The sequence below is a fragment of the Sorex fumeus genome, unplaced genomic scaffold, assembly GCF_029834395.1.
Source record: "Sorex fumeus unplaced genomic scaffold, SorFum_2.1 ptg000072l, whole genome shotgun sequence".
Classification (NCBI taxonomy): Eukaryota; Metazoa; Chordata; class Mammalia; order Eulipotyphla; family Soricidae; genus Sorex; species Sorex fumeus.
In genome coordinates, this window is record NW_026606129.1 from 58,214,255 (window position 1) to 58,232,991 (window position 18,737).

The following is an 18,737-nucleotide window of genomic DNA, read 5'->3' on the forward strand; positions in this document are numbered from 1 at the left end:
TTTGTGTTTTGTAGTGCTTTTAATTAAATATAAGGAATTCTGGGGTTGGAGAGAGCTCAGTAGGTTGAGCACATGCTTATTTTTGCATGTGGCAGACCTGCTGGGTTTAATTCCCTGTACCATGAGATCCCCTGAGCATAGCTGGGAGTAGTCCCTAAACAGTCTGGGGTGTTCCACAAGTGAAAACAAAATTCTCTAATTTTTCCTGTTTCCGTTCTTCATATCTTATTTTTATTCCTAAGTAGAAAGATAGAAATACTTTTTTTTTCTTTTATAAACTCATACTCATTATACAGTGAAAATGTCTGGAATGTCACTTTAGAGATTTAAAAATTTCTGACATTTGCAAGACCTTTGCGTGGTATTTTTTTTTGAGGTGCTATCTTTGAGTATTTTATTATTATTATTATTATTATTATTATTATTATTTTAGATTTTTATTAGTGAAACACCATGAGGTACAGTTGCAGATTTACAAATTTTTGTGCTTGGGTTTCAGTTATACGATGATCGAGTCCCCATCCCTCCACCAGTGCCCATTCTCCACCACCACTGATCCCAGTATCCCTCCCACCTCCAGACCATTCTAGTTTATGTGTGAAATTTCATTTTCTCAAGAACATCCCACCACTTTTTTTCAGTGTATTTCTGCCATATTAAAACATTATATCTCACCACTTTAGTATGATCTTTCCCAAAGTGGGTGATACTGCCCCCTGGGGTGCTAGAAACATGGAGGCTGGTGGTAATAGCCTCAGGTACAAAAGGTGGTTCCTTTCTTTGGTTCCCTTAAAGATGTTTGATTTCTAGGGGAGTGCTGACTAATTTTGTTTCTGAAAAGTGGGTAGTGATAAGTCAAATACGTTTGGGAATTTCTGTTTTAATGTAGTTTTAAAATCACAGCTTTTGGCCATAGAATGTAAATAAAAAAAATTTTTTTTTTAAATCATAGCTTTGGAGGCTGGAGAGATAGAACAGTGGGTAATGTTCTTACTTGGCATGCACCTCACCTGGATTTGATTTGCTACCCCTCATATAGTCCTGCAAGGCTCACTAGAAATGATCGATGAGTGTAGAGGCGGGTGTGACTCCAAAACAAGCAAACAAAAAAATTAAAGCTTCGGGTCTGGGGACAGGAGCAGTAGAGCACATGGCTTTGCACGTTTGAGGGCCTGAATGTCATCTTGAGCACCATATTTCTTCCATCTTTCACTTCAGCACTACCTGTCGTGGCCGCCTTGGTGGTCCCTGAGCACTGCCAAGTGTGGTCCCAGTAGTGACAGTAAAACAGAACAAAGCAGCATGTGTCTTATGCGGAGGTGCTCTGGGTTCAATCTCTGGTATCACTTTGATTTTGTGGCCCCTCAAAATTAAAAATAACCCCAAATCAGCCATAACAACAAACAAAAATTAGGCCACAGGGCCGTGGGATTGCCTGGCAAGCTGGAGACCCAGGTGTAGTCCCATGCTCTCTCCTCCTCTTACCCCTCGCAGCACTGCCTGACGTGACACTTTTGGTGCCCAGCATCACCAGTCCTAACTACCAAAACCAAAACCAGGCCTGCAGCACATGACGGAGTCCTCCCAGATACTCTGGAACATATGGTGCCGTATTGGTCTGAGAAGCCAGGAATGTTAGATGAACAGACTCATGTTGCTCTGTAGCACCGTCCTCCCGTTGTTCATCGATTTGCTCAAGCGGGCCCAGTAACGTCTCCATTGTGAGACTTGTTGTGGCTGTGTTTGGCATATCAGATACGTCACGGGGAGCTTGCCAAGGCTTTGCCGTGCGGGTGAGATACTCTTGGTAGCTTGCCGGGCTCTTCGAGAGGGCGGAGGAATCGAACTCGGGTCGGCTCCAGCCCATTCTCATGTTGAACATGTGCATTTAGACTTGTAAGTACTCTTAAGAAATAATTAAATTGTTGGTGGCAAAAATGCCAATTCATGGATCTCCTTAATTCTCTTGACTCCCACTCGAGTTCATCCTACACACAGCTGTTAAGTAGATCTTCTGAAAGCAACATTTTAATGAAATACTTTAGTAGTAGATTTCCTTTAAGAAATCTTAATTCTGGAGCGATATTAATCCCAAGAGAGATAGTTTAGTGGTCTGAATCGAAGCTTTGCCTTTTTATTTTTCTTTTTGGCCACACCCTGCGGTGCTAGTGCCTCGAGTCCTGGCGGGCTTGGGGGACCATGAGGAATGTCTGGGATCAAACCCTTCTCTGCTGCATGCAAGGCAAGCGCCTCACCTGCTGTACTATTGTTCTTGCCCCAAGCTTCGCATTTTGGAAACCCAAGTTAGATCCTGACACTGCATGGGTGCCCAAGCACTGTCAAGTGTGGTTCTCAAAGCAGAGAAAAGGGTGTGAGAAGCTTCAGCTACTTGTGTCCTTAATGTGCAATGCCCTCTTTTTCTGCAGCTTCATTCTGTCTTGTATTTTCTTTCTTTGGCTTTTATTACCCCCTGGGGCTGGGCCTTAACTATATATAAACCTGCTTCATACCTGTTCCACCTCCTCTTCCTCCCCCTTGCCTTTCATTCATATCACCACCCGCACAGCTAAGTGCCTGCTTAGCAACTGACTGCCTAACTATATTTCTCAACCAGCCTTTCAGGATTTTAGTACTTGATTCATACTTTTTCAGTTTATTCTTTTTTCGTTTGGGGGGAGCCACTCCCTGCCGTATTTAGCATACCATGGCAGTTCCCGGTATTGCTTGGGTTTGGTGGTGTTTGAGTCATGTGGTAGCAGGGATCACATACAGGGTCTCACACCTATAAGACCCTCTTAACTCTCTCTCTCTCTCTCTCTCTCTCTCTCCCCCTCTCCCCCCCCTCTCTCTTATTGTGTGTCTCTCTGTCTCTTTGTGTGTCTCTGTCTCTATACCCAAACCCTTCTTTCAGGCTGTACTTGGTAATTCTTGGATACGACCCCTGGCTCTGCTCAGTGGTTGCTCATTGTGATGTTTGAATGCCTGTGGTGCCTGGGATTCAACCTGACCTCATGCGTGTGAAGTGTGTGCTCAGTCTTTGGAACTCTCTCCCTATCCTTAGTTTATTTCCTTTGTGTGTGTGTGTGTGTGTGTGTGTGGTGGGGGGGAGTGGGGCTAAGGTGTGGGATGGAAGGTTGTTTGGGTTTTGTGTGTGTGTGCTGCACCTGACCGTGCTCAGCACTTCCTGCAGCTTTATGCTCAGGAACCACTCCTGGCCAGGATTAGGGAATGCCGGAGTTAAACCTAGATTAATTGCATTCAGTGCAATCCAGCCTTTTTCCCTCTGGCCCTTTTCTTAATATAGCTGCTCTGCATTTGATTTGTTCGATACACAATGTCTTCAAGACCGGCACCAAGTGAAAGTTATAAATGAAATGATTTGCATTAATGGTTCAGTTAAGAATTGACATGAGCTCTTTCTATTTTAATTGTTTCAGGAAAATGTAACAAAGCAGAAATTTAAAAAGACATCTCAAGGGACTTTTTGGTTTATTTTATTTTGAGTCACTCCTGGCAGTGCTTAGGGGCTAATCTCCAGACAGTGCTTAGAGGTTGTTCTTGGTAGTACTCAGTATGATGCAGGGCTAGAAATCGAACCCAGGTCTCTCACAAACAAAGCATGTGTTTCAGCCTTTTGGGCTATCTTCCTGGTTCAAATTGAGCTTTTTAGGTATTTTGTTTTTTTGTGATGCTGGGGATGGAACTCAGGGCCTCATATGTAGTCTGGAGGTTTTGAAGAATAGTAGTATTAAGTCTGCAATAGCTGTGAGACCAAGAGATAAAGATAATCTAATTGAAACTGAGTTTCTTAACTTATAAAATAGAGAATATAATGTCTACTGGGTAGGATTGTATTAGGATCAGAAACATACAGTTAATGAATGATAACTTTTATTATAGACTACGAACTTGTTTCATTTGGCCTGATAAAAGTTTTGTAGGTTGGAATATGACTAATGGGATTGATATCATAGAAAATGATATCAAAAATTAGTTCTTTCACAAGAAGGATACTGAGTTAGGCTGAGCTATCAGAAACAATTATTTTGGAACTCTGTAGTCTAGTCAAACATATTTAGCAACCAGGGAACTTAATGGAGAAAGAAAGTGGTAAAATTTAAGAGAATTTTGGTGTTTTGTAGAGTGACTACCATCTTCCGTTTTCCAGTATCTAGCCAGCTTTGAGTATGACTGCTCATGGTTCTTGGTATTACTTGCCTACCCTTAAAAGCTTAGGGGTGTAGGTTTTGTTGTTGTGATTATTACTTTATTTTTTGGTGGAGGAATCTAGAACATACTCACTTGTGCTCAGATTTACTCCTGTCTCTGTGCTCATGAATCACTCCTGGTGAGACTCGGGGAACCGTATGTGATGCTGGTGATTGAACTAGGATCAGCCACATGCAAGTCATGTGAGTTACCCTCTGTATTAGCTTGATGTTTCCTAAGATTGTGTTTTAATGACTGTGTTTTGATTGCTGAGAGGCCAACACAGTGACTGACCTTTGTTTTAGCAAACCTTAGAAATATCAGTAGCTTATCTTGACGTCTGTCAAGAATTTAAAGAGATAGCTCCTACCCCCAACCCCAACTCCACACATACCTTTTTTTTTCCCTTATTGAATTTGGCATTTATGTAAATCTCAGTCAGGTTATTGAGTGACCATAGAGATAAAACTTTAGTGACACACGCAGGAATGTGGTGTTAAGGTGTCTATGGCATTTATCACATAACCACTGATTTTGGGGGAGGGGAGGGTGTGATTACTAGAATACCACATTATTAACACTCAGAATTTCAATTTTGGGCCAGGAGAGTGAGCTTAGCTGAGTGCATGTTTTTCATGTGGAAGGTCCCACTTTGATCCCTGGCAGTCATGGTCCCCTGAGCATCTCTAGGGTTGACACTTGAGCCCAGAACTGGGAGTAAGCCCTGAGCATTGCTGGATATAACCCCAAGACAAAGCCCAGTTCTCTCTCTCTCTCTCCCCCTCCCTCCCTCCCTCACACACATGCACACAGACATTGGGGAGCATACATAGAAATAGAAAGTCATAGTTCACTCACAGAAAAAACATTTGATAAAGGCATTCCTGAGGAACTAGGGAGCTAGCTCGAAAGAGCTGAAGTACATGCCTTGCTCTTGCTAAACCTGTAGTTCAATCCACAGCATCATAGCCCCCTGAGCACCACCTGGATGGCTGTGATTGCCCCAGCTACCGCTGACTCCTGAGCGGCACCATATGGGCCACTCTAGGTAGAATAGTGAACCCTGTGATCCCTCAGAATCCTCCAGAATACCAATAGAATAACAACAGAAAACACACCATTTTCAGGAAGCTTTTGCATTGGACTTCTTTGACAAACATTTTAGTTCTTTTAAATAGAATGCTAGAGAAAAATAATAGCAAAGGACTCAGGGAAATCAGGAGAACCCTGTGCAAGTGGGATATATTAGTGAGAAGGATGAAAATTGCAAAAAGTACCGTTGAGGGCCGGAGCAATAGTCCATGGAGTAGGGCACTTGCTTGCGCACAACCAACCTGGGTTTGATCCCTGGCATCCTGTATGGTCCCCTACGCACTAATGGGAGTAATTTCTGAGTGCATAGTCTGGAGTGACCTCTGAGTAGTGTCAGGTGCGGCCCCGAAGCAAAACAAAGCAAAAAAGGGCAGTTGATAGAAAAAAAATTGGTTAATGCAGCTTGGAGATTGGAGCAGAGATAAGGAATCACAAAACTTGAGGATACGTTCCTTAAAGTTATTCTGAGGACCAGAAGCAAAAGATGAAAGAAAATAAAAGTACCTGGGAGATCTCTGGGACAGTATCAAGTGAATTAGCATATGCTTTATGGAATGTAATCCCAGTAGGAGAAGAGAAAAGGCAGAATTCAAAACAATTCTGTTTATTTATTTTTACAATTTTGGTGGCTGGAGCGATAGCACAGTGGGTAGAAGGTTTGCCTTGCATGTGGCTAACCTGGGTTTAATCCCTGGCATCCCATATGGTGCCCTGAGCACCACCAGGAGTAATTCCTGAGTGCAGAGTCACTGGGTGTGCCCCAATAAACCAAAACTTTTTACAGTTTTTGAGTTTATCTTACATTTAGGTTTTTGATCTGTTTATATTAAAATTTTTACATTGGTGTTAGATAAGGATCCAATTCCTTTCCTTTTCTTTTTTTTTTTACCTTTTTTTCCTTTTCCCTTCTTCCCTTCCCCTTTGCTTTTTCTTTTCTTTCCTCTCTTCCCTCATTTTTGCTACACTTAACAATACTCAGGGCTTACTCTTGATTCTGCACTTGGGAATCACTCCTGGAGGGCTCAAGGGGCCATACAGGTTGCCAGGGATTGAGTCATTTACAGAGCAAACACCTTACCTCACTGTACTCTTTCTTTGGTCCCCAATTTCATTCTTTGATTTTTTATTTTGGGAGGCCATTTCTGACAGTCTTTCCACCTAGCACTATGTAGTTCTCACCAAGGCTATGCCTGGAGATTGATCAGAAAGGCCACGTGCTGTCTGGTATCCAACCTAGGACTTGCCATCCAATGCATATACTCTACCACATAAGACACAGCCAGAGGTCCCTGCACCCCAGCTTCATTCTTTTGCCTTTAGTTAGCCGTTTGTCCCAGCACCATTTGCTACAGAATCTATTCTTTTTCCTTTGGGTGAACTTGACACCTTTATCAAAATTCAACTGTACGGGCTATATGGAGTTCATTTAGCTGTATGGGCTATATGAGCAGGACTGAGCTCCACAGTTTCTGAATGTTGCTGACAGTGGCTCCACCAACTGTTAAAAATTTCGGTTGATTTTAGATTCACAGTCTATTTCTGTGTCTATTACAGTCTATATCTCTTGGGTCTATTCCATTTAGCCATTCTTTTTCCTTTGCCAGACTATTTTAATTATTGTAGCTTTGTAGTAAGTTTTGAAGTAAGTGTGGATCCTCCAACTTTTTTTTTGTAAAGATGGATTTACTTATTTAGGTTCCCTTGAATTTTTATATAAATGTGAGGAATAACTTTCATTTCTACCAAAAAGAAGAAAAAGACTGTTGGAATTTTTTTAGAAATTGCATTAATTCTATTAATACACACCTTTAGTTTTTCTTTGGGGGGAACTTCACGTGGCTGTGCTCAGGACTTACTACTAACTCTGTGCTCAGGGGTCATTTTTGACTGTGCTAATGGGACCAGATGGAATCTGGGGATTCAACCCGAGTCAGCCACATGCAAGGCAAGCAACTTTCCTACTGTACTATCTTTCCTGCTTCTTGATCCACTTTTGATTAATACTTACACCTTAGCACTTTTGTCTTCCGGCACAGAGATACACAGTGTCTTTCTATTTAAGTCTTATTTTTCTATCAGTGATTATTTTGTAGTTTTCAGTGTACAAATCTTTAAATATTTCCTTGGTGTTTTACTTGGATCATTACTGTAAATAGAATAACTTTCTTAATTTCTTTTTGGACTTGTTTCTTGCTAATGTATAGAAGCACAGATTTTTTTTTGTGTGTGTGTGTATATTTATTTATTTACTGCTACAGCTTAGCTGAACTTGTGTATTAGCTCTGGTAGCCCTCTTCTATTTTATATGGGATTTTCCATCCATAGAATTATGTCATCTGCAAGTACTATATTTTCTAATTTGGATGCTGTTTAATTATTTTTTTTTCTTGTGTCTTGCTAGCGTGCTAGCATTTCTGCCACAGTATTGCATAGAAGTGGTATAGGTGGACTTGCTTTGGTTCTTAATGTTAGAAAGTTTTCAGTCACTGTCAAATATTTTTAGCGTGGATTGTTTTTGAGGGGGGTGAGTAACCATTTTTCATCAAGTTGAAGAAGTTTCCTTTTAATCCAGCCTTTTGAATGGTTCTGTCATGAAAATGTGTGGGATTTTTTTCTCTGATGTCTTTCTTTGCGTAGTTGAGTTGATCATAGTTTTTTCTATCCTTTCTCTTGATATGGTATATTTCATTGATTGATTTTTACCCACTTGAGTATTAAATTCTCCTTCCAACCATCTGTTGCTTCTCCAGCCTAGGTAAGTTCCAAATTAATCTATGTAGATGAAAGCTTAATCAGAAAAGTTATATCAGTTGAGGTAACCCCCAGCAGATTAGAATATGCACAATAATTTATGATTTAGATCTGTTATAGCACAGCGGGTAGGGCGTCTGCCTTGCACGCAGCCAACATGGCCTACCCGAGTTCGATTCCTCCGCCCCTCTCGGAGAGCCCGGCAAGCTACCGAGAGTATTCGATATGCCAGACACAGTAACAACAAAGTCTCCAATGGAGACGTTACTGGGCCCGCTCGAGCAAATCGACGATCAACGGGAGGGCCTTTACCTTTACCTTTTGATTCAGTGTTCACTGAGTTCTAGCAAAATTGGTTTCAGATAATTTCTGCCTGGTAGTCAGCATTTCTTCAGGGTACTGTAACTGGAAGTTGCCTGCTTTGTTATTTGCTAATGTCAACTTTTTTTATTTTTAAAATTTGCCCCTTTTGCTTTTATTTCTCTTAATGCTGTCTGATATGTGTGTGTATATATATGTATATATACCAGATATATGCATATATATATAAATATCAGAGAGGGGGGACAGTGGGGAGAGAGAGAGAGAGAAGGGGTGAAAACACCTGTCCTAATGTTGAATTTATTTCTGAAATTGTTTTCCCTTTTACTTCTTTATCACTTTTGAATTCTTTCACCCTTTTCCCTAGGATTTTATAACTGTCTTTTATCATGTCTTAAATTATTAATGTATTTTAGTTTTAGTTTGTTTTGAAATAATGTTTTATTCTTGATGTGTTCCCAGGGTCGACCTTTGGTCATCTGTGGGGATGTTATTCTATTTTTTCCAATACTTAAAAAAAAATAGCTCTTTGGAACCTTGTATGGAACACATTGATATTTTTCTTTTGCGTCTTCCCCCTCCCCCCAACCCACCACAGTTGCGTTTTTGGGCCACACCCAGTGGTTCTCGGGGCTTACTCTTGGCTCTGTCCTCAAGGATCACTCCTGGCAGGGATCTCAGAAGCCTGTATGTAGTTCCAGGGTTCGAACCTTGGTTGACCTTGTGCAGGGCAAATACTTTGCAGTATTAACTCTCCAGCCCATGGCTCAGTTTATTTTCTCTTTTTATTTTTATTTATTTATTTTTGTTTCTTGTTTTGGGACCACAGCTGGCAGTGCTGAGGACTTTCCCTGGCTTTCTGCTCAGGGATCACGCCTGTTGGTGCTCAGGGGACCTTTTGGGGTGCTGAGACTCAAACCTGGGTTGACTATATGCAAGGCAACCGCCCAATTTGCTGTACTATCTGCCCTGCTGCTCATTTATGTGAGCCACACCCAGACTCACGCGTCTGTGAAGTTCTTCTTCTGTTGCTTTGTAAATGTTCAGAAAATTATGGTGACTTTCTTACTCTTCAGCATTTTTGGTTTTGTCTGGGGGATTGAATTGAGGTCAGCTAAGCACTTTAACTACTGTATGGTGTCTCTGCCCTGCCTTTTAAACTTTTACCTGCACTGTTCTTGTCACTTTTATCCCTGTCCTACAGTAGAATCTTTCCAGTTATTCTGGAGTGTGGCTTTGGTTGGTACTTTTATGAATTTATATGACTCAGAATTTTCCAGCCTTTTTAGAATTTTTTGTGTCAAACCCAACGGTAGGGCTTACTCCTTGTGTGCATTCAGGCATCACTCCTGGAGAGACTTGGGGGACCACATGTGAGCCTAGGGATTAAACCCTGGTCTGTTGTGCGGAAGGCAAGTGCCCTTCCCTCTGTGTTATCTCTTCAGCCCGTAGAATTTTACTTGACTTGAACTGATAAACATTTTTAATTTCCAGTTTCTCTTCTCAAATTGGCCACCACACTGTCTAGTGAATATTTAGTAACTGATTTGACTATTATCTTTCTAAAGTTCCTTACGAACAGATTCTGATTACATGGAAGTTCTGTGACTATTGTGTTTTTTCCCACTCACTTGATTTCTTGAGGTTCATATGGGTACTTTCTTACCTTTTATTATAAATGTGGTCCCTGGGATTTTAAGTTTTCTATTTCAGCCTGCCTTTTTTTATTTAGGTGGTGACTCAGATTAAATAGCTGGTGGTACATCCACCATATAGACTCCATAATGTATTTTGCATTCACATATTAAGCACTCCCCTTAGAGTATGAACTTGCCTCTGGTCTCTGACCTGTTTATGGTACTGAAGTTTTATTTCAAATATTATTCATCTGTTGGTGTTTGAAAATTGCAAAGCCTATTATATAGAAAGGGCTCGAAAACAGTTTTTAATTATAAAGTAAAGTAAAGTAAAGGCCCTCCCGTTGATCGTCGATTTGCTCGAGCGGGCCCAGTAACGTCTCCATTGGAGACTTTGTTGTTAATTATAGGGTAAATTAAAAGTATTTGCAGATTACAGCAAAGTAGAAAGCAATGTGAAACATTTGTGGAATGAACAATAGGAGCTCTCTGAAGCTCACAGAGCAAATTATGCAACTTGTAAAGTACTGTACCTTTGTCATTGAATGTAATTTTGTAAATTACAAAGATATCAGGGATGGTGATTGATGGGCCAAGGAGATATATATATATATAGATAGATAGATAGATAGATAGATAGATATTTTGGCTTTTTTGGGTCACACCCAGCAATGCACAGGAGTTACTCCTGGTTCATACACACAGGAATCACTCCTGGCGATGCTTGGGGGACCATATGGGATGCTGGGAATCGAACCTGGGTCGGCTGTTTGCAAGGCAAACGCCCTACCCGCTGTGCTATTGCTCCAGCCCTGGGCCAAGGATATATTTTCATCATCATTATCTGTCTTCTAGAATTTTAAATTTCCTCCTGGAGAAAGTAAGGAGTCACTTGAAGATAAAGCTTGAAAACAGTGTAAATAAAACTTTGGCCACAAGCTCAATAGAGTTTTATGAATTAGGGCCACTTATATACCTGCTCAACATCAAAGTGAATGTCCTGTGGATAGAACAAACATCAAAGCTGCTTGGGCATTCCTTAGGCTACTAGGAAATAAGGCTAAAACGTTAAAAGGATTTTAAAAAACATTTCAGAATTATCAAATCTGATCTCTTTTAAAGGGGTGGAGGAAGACCTGATAAGATAAGGTTTATCAGCATAGAGGAGAAAGATAGTCTGATTTAAAAGTGAACAAGGAGGGACCAGAGAGATAGTTCATTCTCTGTAGGGCACTTGTCTTGCACTAGCCAACCCTGTTCTATCCCCAGCATCTGATATGGCCCCAGGGCACCAGCAGGAGTGAGTCCTGAGTGCAGAGCCAAGAATTTCCACTGAGTACACCCAAGATATGCGCCCTCCCCCCCCAAAAAAGTGACAAAGGAGCAGCTAACATTCTTATGGGAAATGCATTAAGGGGCTGTAAGTAAGCACAGACCCTTCTTAGTCCCTTGCAACAATTTGACATCTTAATACCTTCAGGGGGCTGGAGCGATAGCACAGCGGGTAGGGCAATTTTGCGTTGCACACGGCCGCCCGGGTTCGATTCCTCTGCCCCTCTCGGAGATCCGGGCAAGCTACCAACACTATCTCACCCGCACGGCAAAGCCTGGCAAGCTCCCCGTGACGTATTCGATATGCCAAACACAGTGACAACAAGTCTCACAATTTGTTTTGAGTCGTTACTGGTACCCGCTCGAGCAAATCATGAACAACGGGACCACAGTGCTACAATGCAATATGTTCAGGAACCTGACATGATAGTAAATAGAATCACTACCTTGTTGACAGACTGAATTATGGCATAATTCAGTATATGTTCAGCTCCATATGTAGAATCATGATTTTAAATATTCTTCTGTAGGGAAATAAACTAATGTAATCTAAGTAAACCCAAGTGTAGAGGCTCCAGGCATGAGTGGAGGCTAGTGTGACTAAAGAGAGGGTATTCATATCTAGGTTACGTAAGGCTTTGTAGACTTATTTCGGAGGCTACACCTGGCAGTGCTGAGGAATTATTCCTGGCTCTATTCTCAGGGACCACATATGGTGCTGGGGATCAAACCAGAGATTAGGCCCATGCCAACTAGGCATCCTGTACTTCAACTATCCTTAACCCCTATATTATTTCTCAGGGCACTGCTTTGTAGACTTTAATGCTAATAATTTTGAATTTTAGCTTAATGTGTTTGAAATCTGTTAGTAAGTTGAGAACGGAGAAAGAATGAACAACTAATGTAAATGACACACACAAACTAAAGGCACAATATTGTGCTTTGGACAATAATATAGATTTCCAGAATGAAAGAAACCTAGAGTAGTACTGATTAAAATTATTAAATTGAAATTTTTTGTTTTATAAATGGGGAGGATGCAGGGCTGCAGGCATAGTGCAGCCAGTAAGGCACTTGCCTTGTATGCAGCTGACCTGGGTTTCATCCCTGGCACCCCATATTAACCCCTGAGCCCTCCAGGAGTGATGGGGGTGTTAAAGTTTTTAAAAGAAAGTTGTGTGGTGCGGCATACTGTGTGCTGGCATGGAAAATTAGCTCAAAGGATTTCACAAGCATGTTTTACATGCAGGAACCCCTGGTAAGATCTTGAGCACTGGCTGGTTGAAGGCCCCCTCACCCCCTCAAAAAAAAAAAGAATATTGTGATTTTCGAATTAAATAAGAGCTGTGTGCACAAGGTCTTGAGACTTATCAACAGATAAATGCACCTTTTTGTTTTTAAAATCAAGTTCTCCATGCAATATTGAGCTGCATTTCATGTAGTTTTATTTATTTTTAAAAAATACGTTTAAAATAAAATGCTAGTTATAGTCCACTTAATTTACCCTAGTGCATCAAAAGTTGAAATTTGAAAGCCACTGTGAATCCAGTATAGCCCATTAGTTTTGCTTGCATTATTGGCATGTAAGACATACAGGATTGAAAATGACCAAACAAGAATTCAGGTTATCACCAGGTTTTCTAAGACTGCATCTGTATTCAAAATCAAAACCAATATTCAGTATGATAGTGATATTCCTAATGGGAAAAAATGAAAATAAGTGCCTAACTGGAACATGTTGCCAGTTATCCCTATTATAAAATGTTAAGGCCTGTAAATTTCAGAGAACTTGTAAAATGCCACCATAATTTTTTAAATTAATGGTCAATAATTGATAAAATACACAAACTGCTTGCTAAAATTAATAGCTGAAATCTTTTGAGCTATAGATAGAAAAGTCATTTATAGGTAGCCTGGTGGTCTTTAAATTGTCACCTTGGAATTAACAAAATGGCATTTCCATATTTTTAGCAATTTACTATCTTTTTGGTATGAGTTTATTTTGAAAGAGAGCTTGTGGGAGGAGTGAAGAATAAATGAAACATAAAGGTCAGTGGGAGGTAATGATGAAAATGGCCCTTTTAATCCTATTATATGAATTTTAGCCCTTCTGTTCTCCAAGCTTGTGACCTTTGGAAAGATGCTTTCCTGTGCATTACTTTTTTCATTTACAAATAGAAATAATATTTATATCATAGCCTTAATGTTAAGATTCAAGGAGGCATGTTGGCATAACTTGTGTTTAACATATTTTTTAGTAAATACTAGTTTTCTTTGTTCTTTAGGAAGGAATTTAAGTGGAAATAATATTGCTAGAATAAACGGGGTTGGAGAGTATAGCAAAATGCAAAAAGAAGGGTGCAGATATTTTTCTCGATTACTTACTTCTCGGAAGATGATGGTGTGATTCTTTTTATTCTTAATTTCTTTTTGCATAGGTAGGTAATAAATAGGTTGGCTTTCCTTACCTCCACTATCTTTCCCCTTTTCATTGTATAATTGAAACCCAAGCACAAAAATTTGTAAGTCTACAGCTGTACCTCATGGTGTCTCACTGATAAAAATTTAAAAAATAAAAATAAAAAAAAGAGGGAAGATTACCCAGTTGATGAAAGTCAAGTTTTTGAGGCCAGGAATTATTTACCTACACAGTTGATTCTAGTATTTTAGTTTCTAGTACTCTAGTTTGCTTTAAAGCAAAGCCTTTTCTGAAGGTACTACCAGCCCTGGGTCCAGTTTGCAAGTATATTAGGTGACTGATGTTGTTGATTATAATTATAGATATTGCCTTGCCAGTGTAGTGAGCACTTCTTTGATTTAACCCAGACATTCTAGGAACAAAGTTACAGAGAGTGAGATGGAAAGATAGAATTGAAATTTTAAGTGACTTAAAAAATAGCATTATTGAGATAAAATTAATATAAAATTTGCTCTTTAAATTTATGATTCAGTGGTTTTTGGTAGATTCAGAGTTATGTAATTGTCACCATTATCTAATTTGAGAATATTTGCATCACCCCCTAAGAAAACCGTATACCTATTAACAGTCATTCTCCACCTTCTTATCACCACCCCACCTCTTCACCCCATTTCCTGTAGTGTTTCGGTGCCTTGCAGCCACGAATGTGCTTTTTTATCTTTAGATTTGCTAATTCTACTTGTTCAGTATAAATGGAGCTTATATAATATAGTTTGTGCCTGATTTACTTGTGTAGTGTTTTAAGTCTGTCTGCGTGATAACATGTTTCAGTACTACTTTTAAAAAATTGCGTATAACACTATATATGTGAACACACAATTTTGATGACCTATTCATTGGTATTGGACATTTGAATGTGAGAACATATGATTTCACTTCCCTTATTAACTAGGATAGACTACTGGTCATATGCTGACTCTGTGTTTGACATTTGAAGATATTATGAACTTCTCCAAACTGATCACATCATTTTATCTTGCTAGATTTTAAATCACCTGGTTTTGGAGTACTTATGTGTTTTATTTTATATATATATATATATATATATATATATATATATATATATATATGGGGACCATTGTTAAATTGAGTGGTTTGAATTGATGGGGGGAAGGCCCACCTGGAGAAGTTTTCAAGCTTGGAAGTACTGTTTTAAAAAAAGCATTGTTGGGATTATTAATATTAACTTTGGCTCTTTTTTCTCCCCAATTTTGTTTTTGCAGTTTTATCTCCAAGACACTAAAAGTAGTAATGGTACCTTTATAAATAGCCAGAGATTAAGTCGAGGCTCTGAAGAAAGCCCACCATGTGAAATTCTTTCTGGTGACATTATCCAGTTTGGGGTAGATGTGACGGAGAACACACGGAAAGGTACGGGTATGGATCGATTTTTCCTATTATTTATCCCTCTTTGTTTATTTTCTTAGTACTATTGTTATTTAATGTTACAGAACAGTTTGTGCTTGGAAAAGTGTCTTAGGTACAGTATTATGTGTGGTGAAATGCTGAGTTTTTCATTCCATTGCTTTTCTAAAATTATGAAGTTTACGTAATTTAATTTTTTAATCACAGTATGAAAACACAGTATGTCAGTAAAGAGTTTATATCAATGACAGTATACCTAATGAATATCCTGGAGTATTTGTTTTTAAGAAACTTGTAAGCAAATAAGCCTGTTTTTTTTTAATTTTATGGTTTTATTAAGAATCCAGGATGGGGGCCTGGAGCGATAGCACAGCTGGTAGGGCATTTGCCTTGCATGCAGCCGACCCAGGTTCAATTCCCAGCATCCCATATTGTCCCCCGAGCACCTCCAGAAGTGATTCCTGAGTGCAGAGCCAGGATTAGCCCATGTGCATCACCGGGTGGACCCAAAAAGCAAAAAAAGAAAAAAGAATCCAGGATGTTAATTGTCCCCTGCCTCCTTCCTCCTTCCCCTTCCCGCCCTTTCCTCCCTTCCGTCTCTTTCCTCCCCTCTCCGCCTCTCCCCTTTTCTTCCCTCCTCTGCTTATTGCCTTGTGGTCAACGGGTGAATGCTGTAGTCCCAGGCATTACTTTTCTTATGCTGTCCTGTGTAAGAAAAGATGAGGACAAATGTCTTCCTGAGTAACTCTTTTTTTATATTGAAAGAATAACTCTCCTAGCAGGTTTCTCTTTTTATTTTACTGATCACATAGTTAGGTCATACACATGTTAACCTGTAACAGCAAAGGATCCTGGGAAGTTACTTATTTGGCATATGGGAACAAAAGATACATGATTAACATCCATCAGTTAAGATTTATTTCTTCCAGTTGTGCATACATTGTTGCCTCACACAGAGTTCTATTGGTAGCTAATAAGTACTATTAGCTACACAATAGTACTATCATAAACAGGGAATTTTATATATCTTTGAATTAGTAGTTCTTAAGTAAATGGAGGTTATTTATATCTTTCATAGCTATGCCTAAATCTATCTGGTTTATTTTTCTGTCTTATGTGAACCATTAAATTATGTGACTGAATCATGAAATTAAATGAGTAGGAATCATAAGTGTGCAGTTCCACTGTCATTGTTTAATATGGGTAACAAGCAATTAGTAAGTTCCTCTTTCTGTTTCTCTGAACATACTCTGGTGAAATTATAAATCATTTTTCTCTAATATTTTGCACAGTAGAAATAGAGATGGGGGTGATGGTGGTGATGTTTGTGTGTGTGTGTGTGTGTGAGTGTGTGTGTGTGTTGTATATGTTTTTATACTTTCACTAGTGGTACAACTACAGTTATTATTTTTACTGAAGTTTGTTGACCTCAAGGAGTTAAGTTTTGTTTCGTTTTGTTCTTTTGGGTCCCATTGTCCTGTAAGCCAGGCTTACTCCTGGCTCTGTGCTCAGGGATCACTCTTTATAAGGCATAGGGAACCATATGTGGAACTGGGGTTGACTAGGTTGACTGTGTACAAGAGAAGTGCCTTACCTCTTACACTATCTCTTGGGCCCCTCTTGCTCAGTTTTTGTTTTTGTTTTGGGAAGTTAGGTTTTGATGTTTGAATTTGAGTAGGGCAAGAATTTTAGGAATTTCCATCTGTGGTTGTAAAAGTAGAAAAGAAAATATGTATTTTCATGCAGAAATACTGGGTACTAGTTAAGAAGATAACTCACCTTATCTAAGACCATTCTGAGAACAGTTGTAGTGACACACTACCTTACTCTGCTGTTGCCGCATACACCTCTCCTATTACTTAGTCATTCAACAAATATTTAGTGAGTGCCAGCCATGAAGAGTCCACAGAAAAAATGGGGAATTTAACTGTTTTCTCTCCTAGGAATGCATGTCTGTTCAACTTTTTTTTTCCCCACAGAGAATAAATTCTTTGCTTGGATAAAAATTTATAATTCTGGCTGTGAGACTGTAGTTTAAGTGGTAAAATACATACTTCACATTGATTAGGTTTGATCCCTGGCACTGGAAAGTTTTGAAGAAAAAAAAGACCCACAATGGAGAAACTTGACCCTTGGAAGAACTCAGAGAAAGAAAGTGGGAGGGAGGAGAAATAACATGCAGAAACTAATGAAATGAACAAAAATTCTTGAAGGGAATCAGCAAACCCAAAATGCTAGTTCTTGATATTTTTTGGTTGTTGTTTTGTTTTTGGGTCATACCTGAGATTGCACAGGGCTTATTCCTAGCTCTGGGGTCATTATAAATACAAAGATATTTGGGATGTTCTTTCATGGTACAGTCATAGCCAGAATACCTGGGAGTGGGGGTTGAGTTGAAATGCATGAAATTGTTAACCTTGTAACTATAAAAGTCTTTGACCATTAGGTTTTGCTTTCTTAATCCTACAGACTCCATCTCAGTTTTGATGAGAAAGAAATGTGGACACAAAGTGTTGATCATTTGATTGTATGTAGGAACATTGAAAAAATCATTTTAAGGGATTAAAAATTTGTTAAAGATTGACCACAACAGTTTTTCACAGCTGAGTTTGATATCATTAAAAATAACGTTAAAACAAATCCAGATATACAATATGATATTAGAGGAGGGAAGTTGTCATTCTGAAGGAGATGGAAAACTGAAAATAGACATAAAGAGCCTGCCTTTATGAGGCAGGTTGTAGGGAGGAAGGGAAATGACATTGGTGGAGAAAAGAGGTCACTAGAGAAGGGATTGATTTTAGAACATAGTATGGCTGAAAAAAGATTCAGAGTCTTGTGAACCAGTCTTACCACAATAAAAAATAAATAAATAAATAAAGGCAAGTTCAGTGTTATTTATATAATCTAACCATATAGTATAAGAAGGAAAATGCTAGCTAATTTCACTTGTGACTACAGATAAAATATTCTCATTAAAGTATTAGTAGACTAAGTTCAAAGAAATAAAATGAGGAAATTAGGTATTATTCCAGACCTGGGAAGATGATTCAATATTTGGGAAGTCTCAAATTATCTATAAAGGTCAAGCTGAAAATCTTGCTATTGTATAGCCAGTAGGTGTTAAGGAGTTGTTTGATCAATTTTAGGTTATTTCTAATAAAAATCCTAAATAAATGGAAAGAAAATAAGAAATAAAATTCTCATTAAACAAAATAAAAACAGCAAAACTGTTCTGTGTAGATATAAGAATGTATACATGAGTGATACACCTTAAGTATCTCAAGCAAATTGCAAAAGAATGCATGTGAATTCGTGCAAACAGTACTACTTAGTGTTTTGAGTATAGTTGATTAAAAAATTGTGAGAATCTATGAATTTAGCTTTGTAAAAGTATGTGTAGTCTAAAAGTCAGCGGACACAAAATTTAAAAAATTGTTCTTTTGGGGCTGGAGCGATAGCACAGTGGGTAGGGCATTTGCCTTGCATGCAGCCAACATGACCGACACAGGTTCGATTCCCAGCATCCCATATGGTCCCCCGAGCACCAC

At 39.1% G+C, this 18,737-nt stretch overlaps 1 protein-coding gene across 29 annotated transcripts in view; it reads left to right on the top strand.

Annotated features, from left to right (window-relative positions):
- Nucleotides 1-18,737, top strand: part of SLMAP (sarcolemma associated protein) — a 146,148-nt gene that overhangs the window by 48,791 nt on the left and 78,620 nt on the right. For 18 of the 29 annotated variants that reach the window (XM_056129918.1, XM_056129916.1, XM_056129934.1 and 15 more), the window contains exon 2: nt 15,045-15,192. In XM_056129918.1, coding sequence (XP_055985893.1) covers nt 15,045-15,192 — 148 coding nt within the window. Of the gene's footprint in view, nt 1-15,044; nt 15,199-18,737 lie in introns of all 29 variants that reach the window. The other 11 variants (XM_056129917.1, XM_056129915.1, XM_056129933.1 and 8 more) reach the window with 1 other exon arrangement.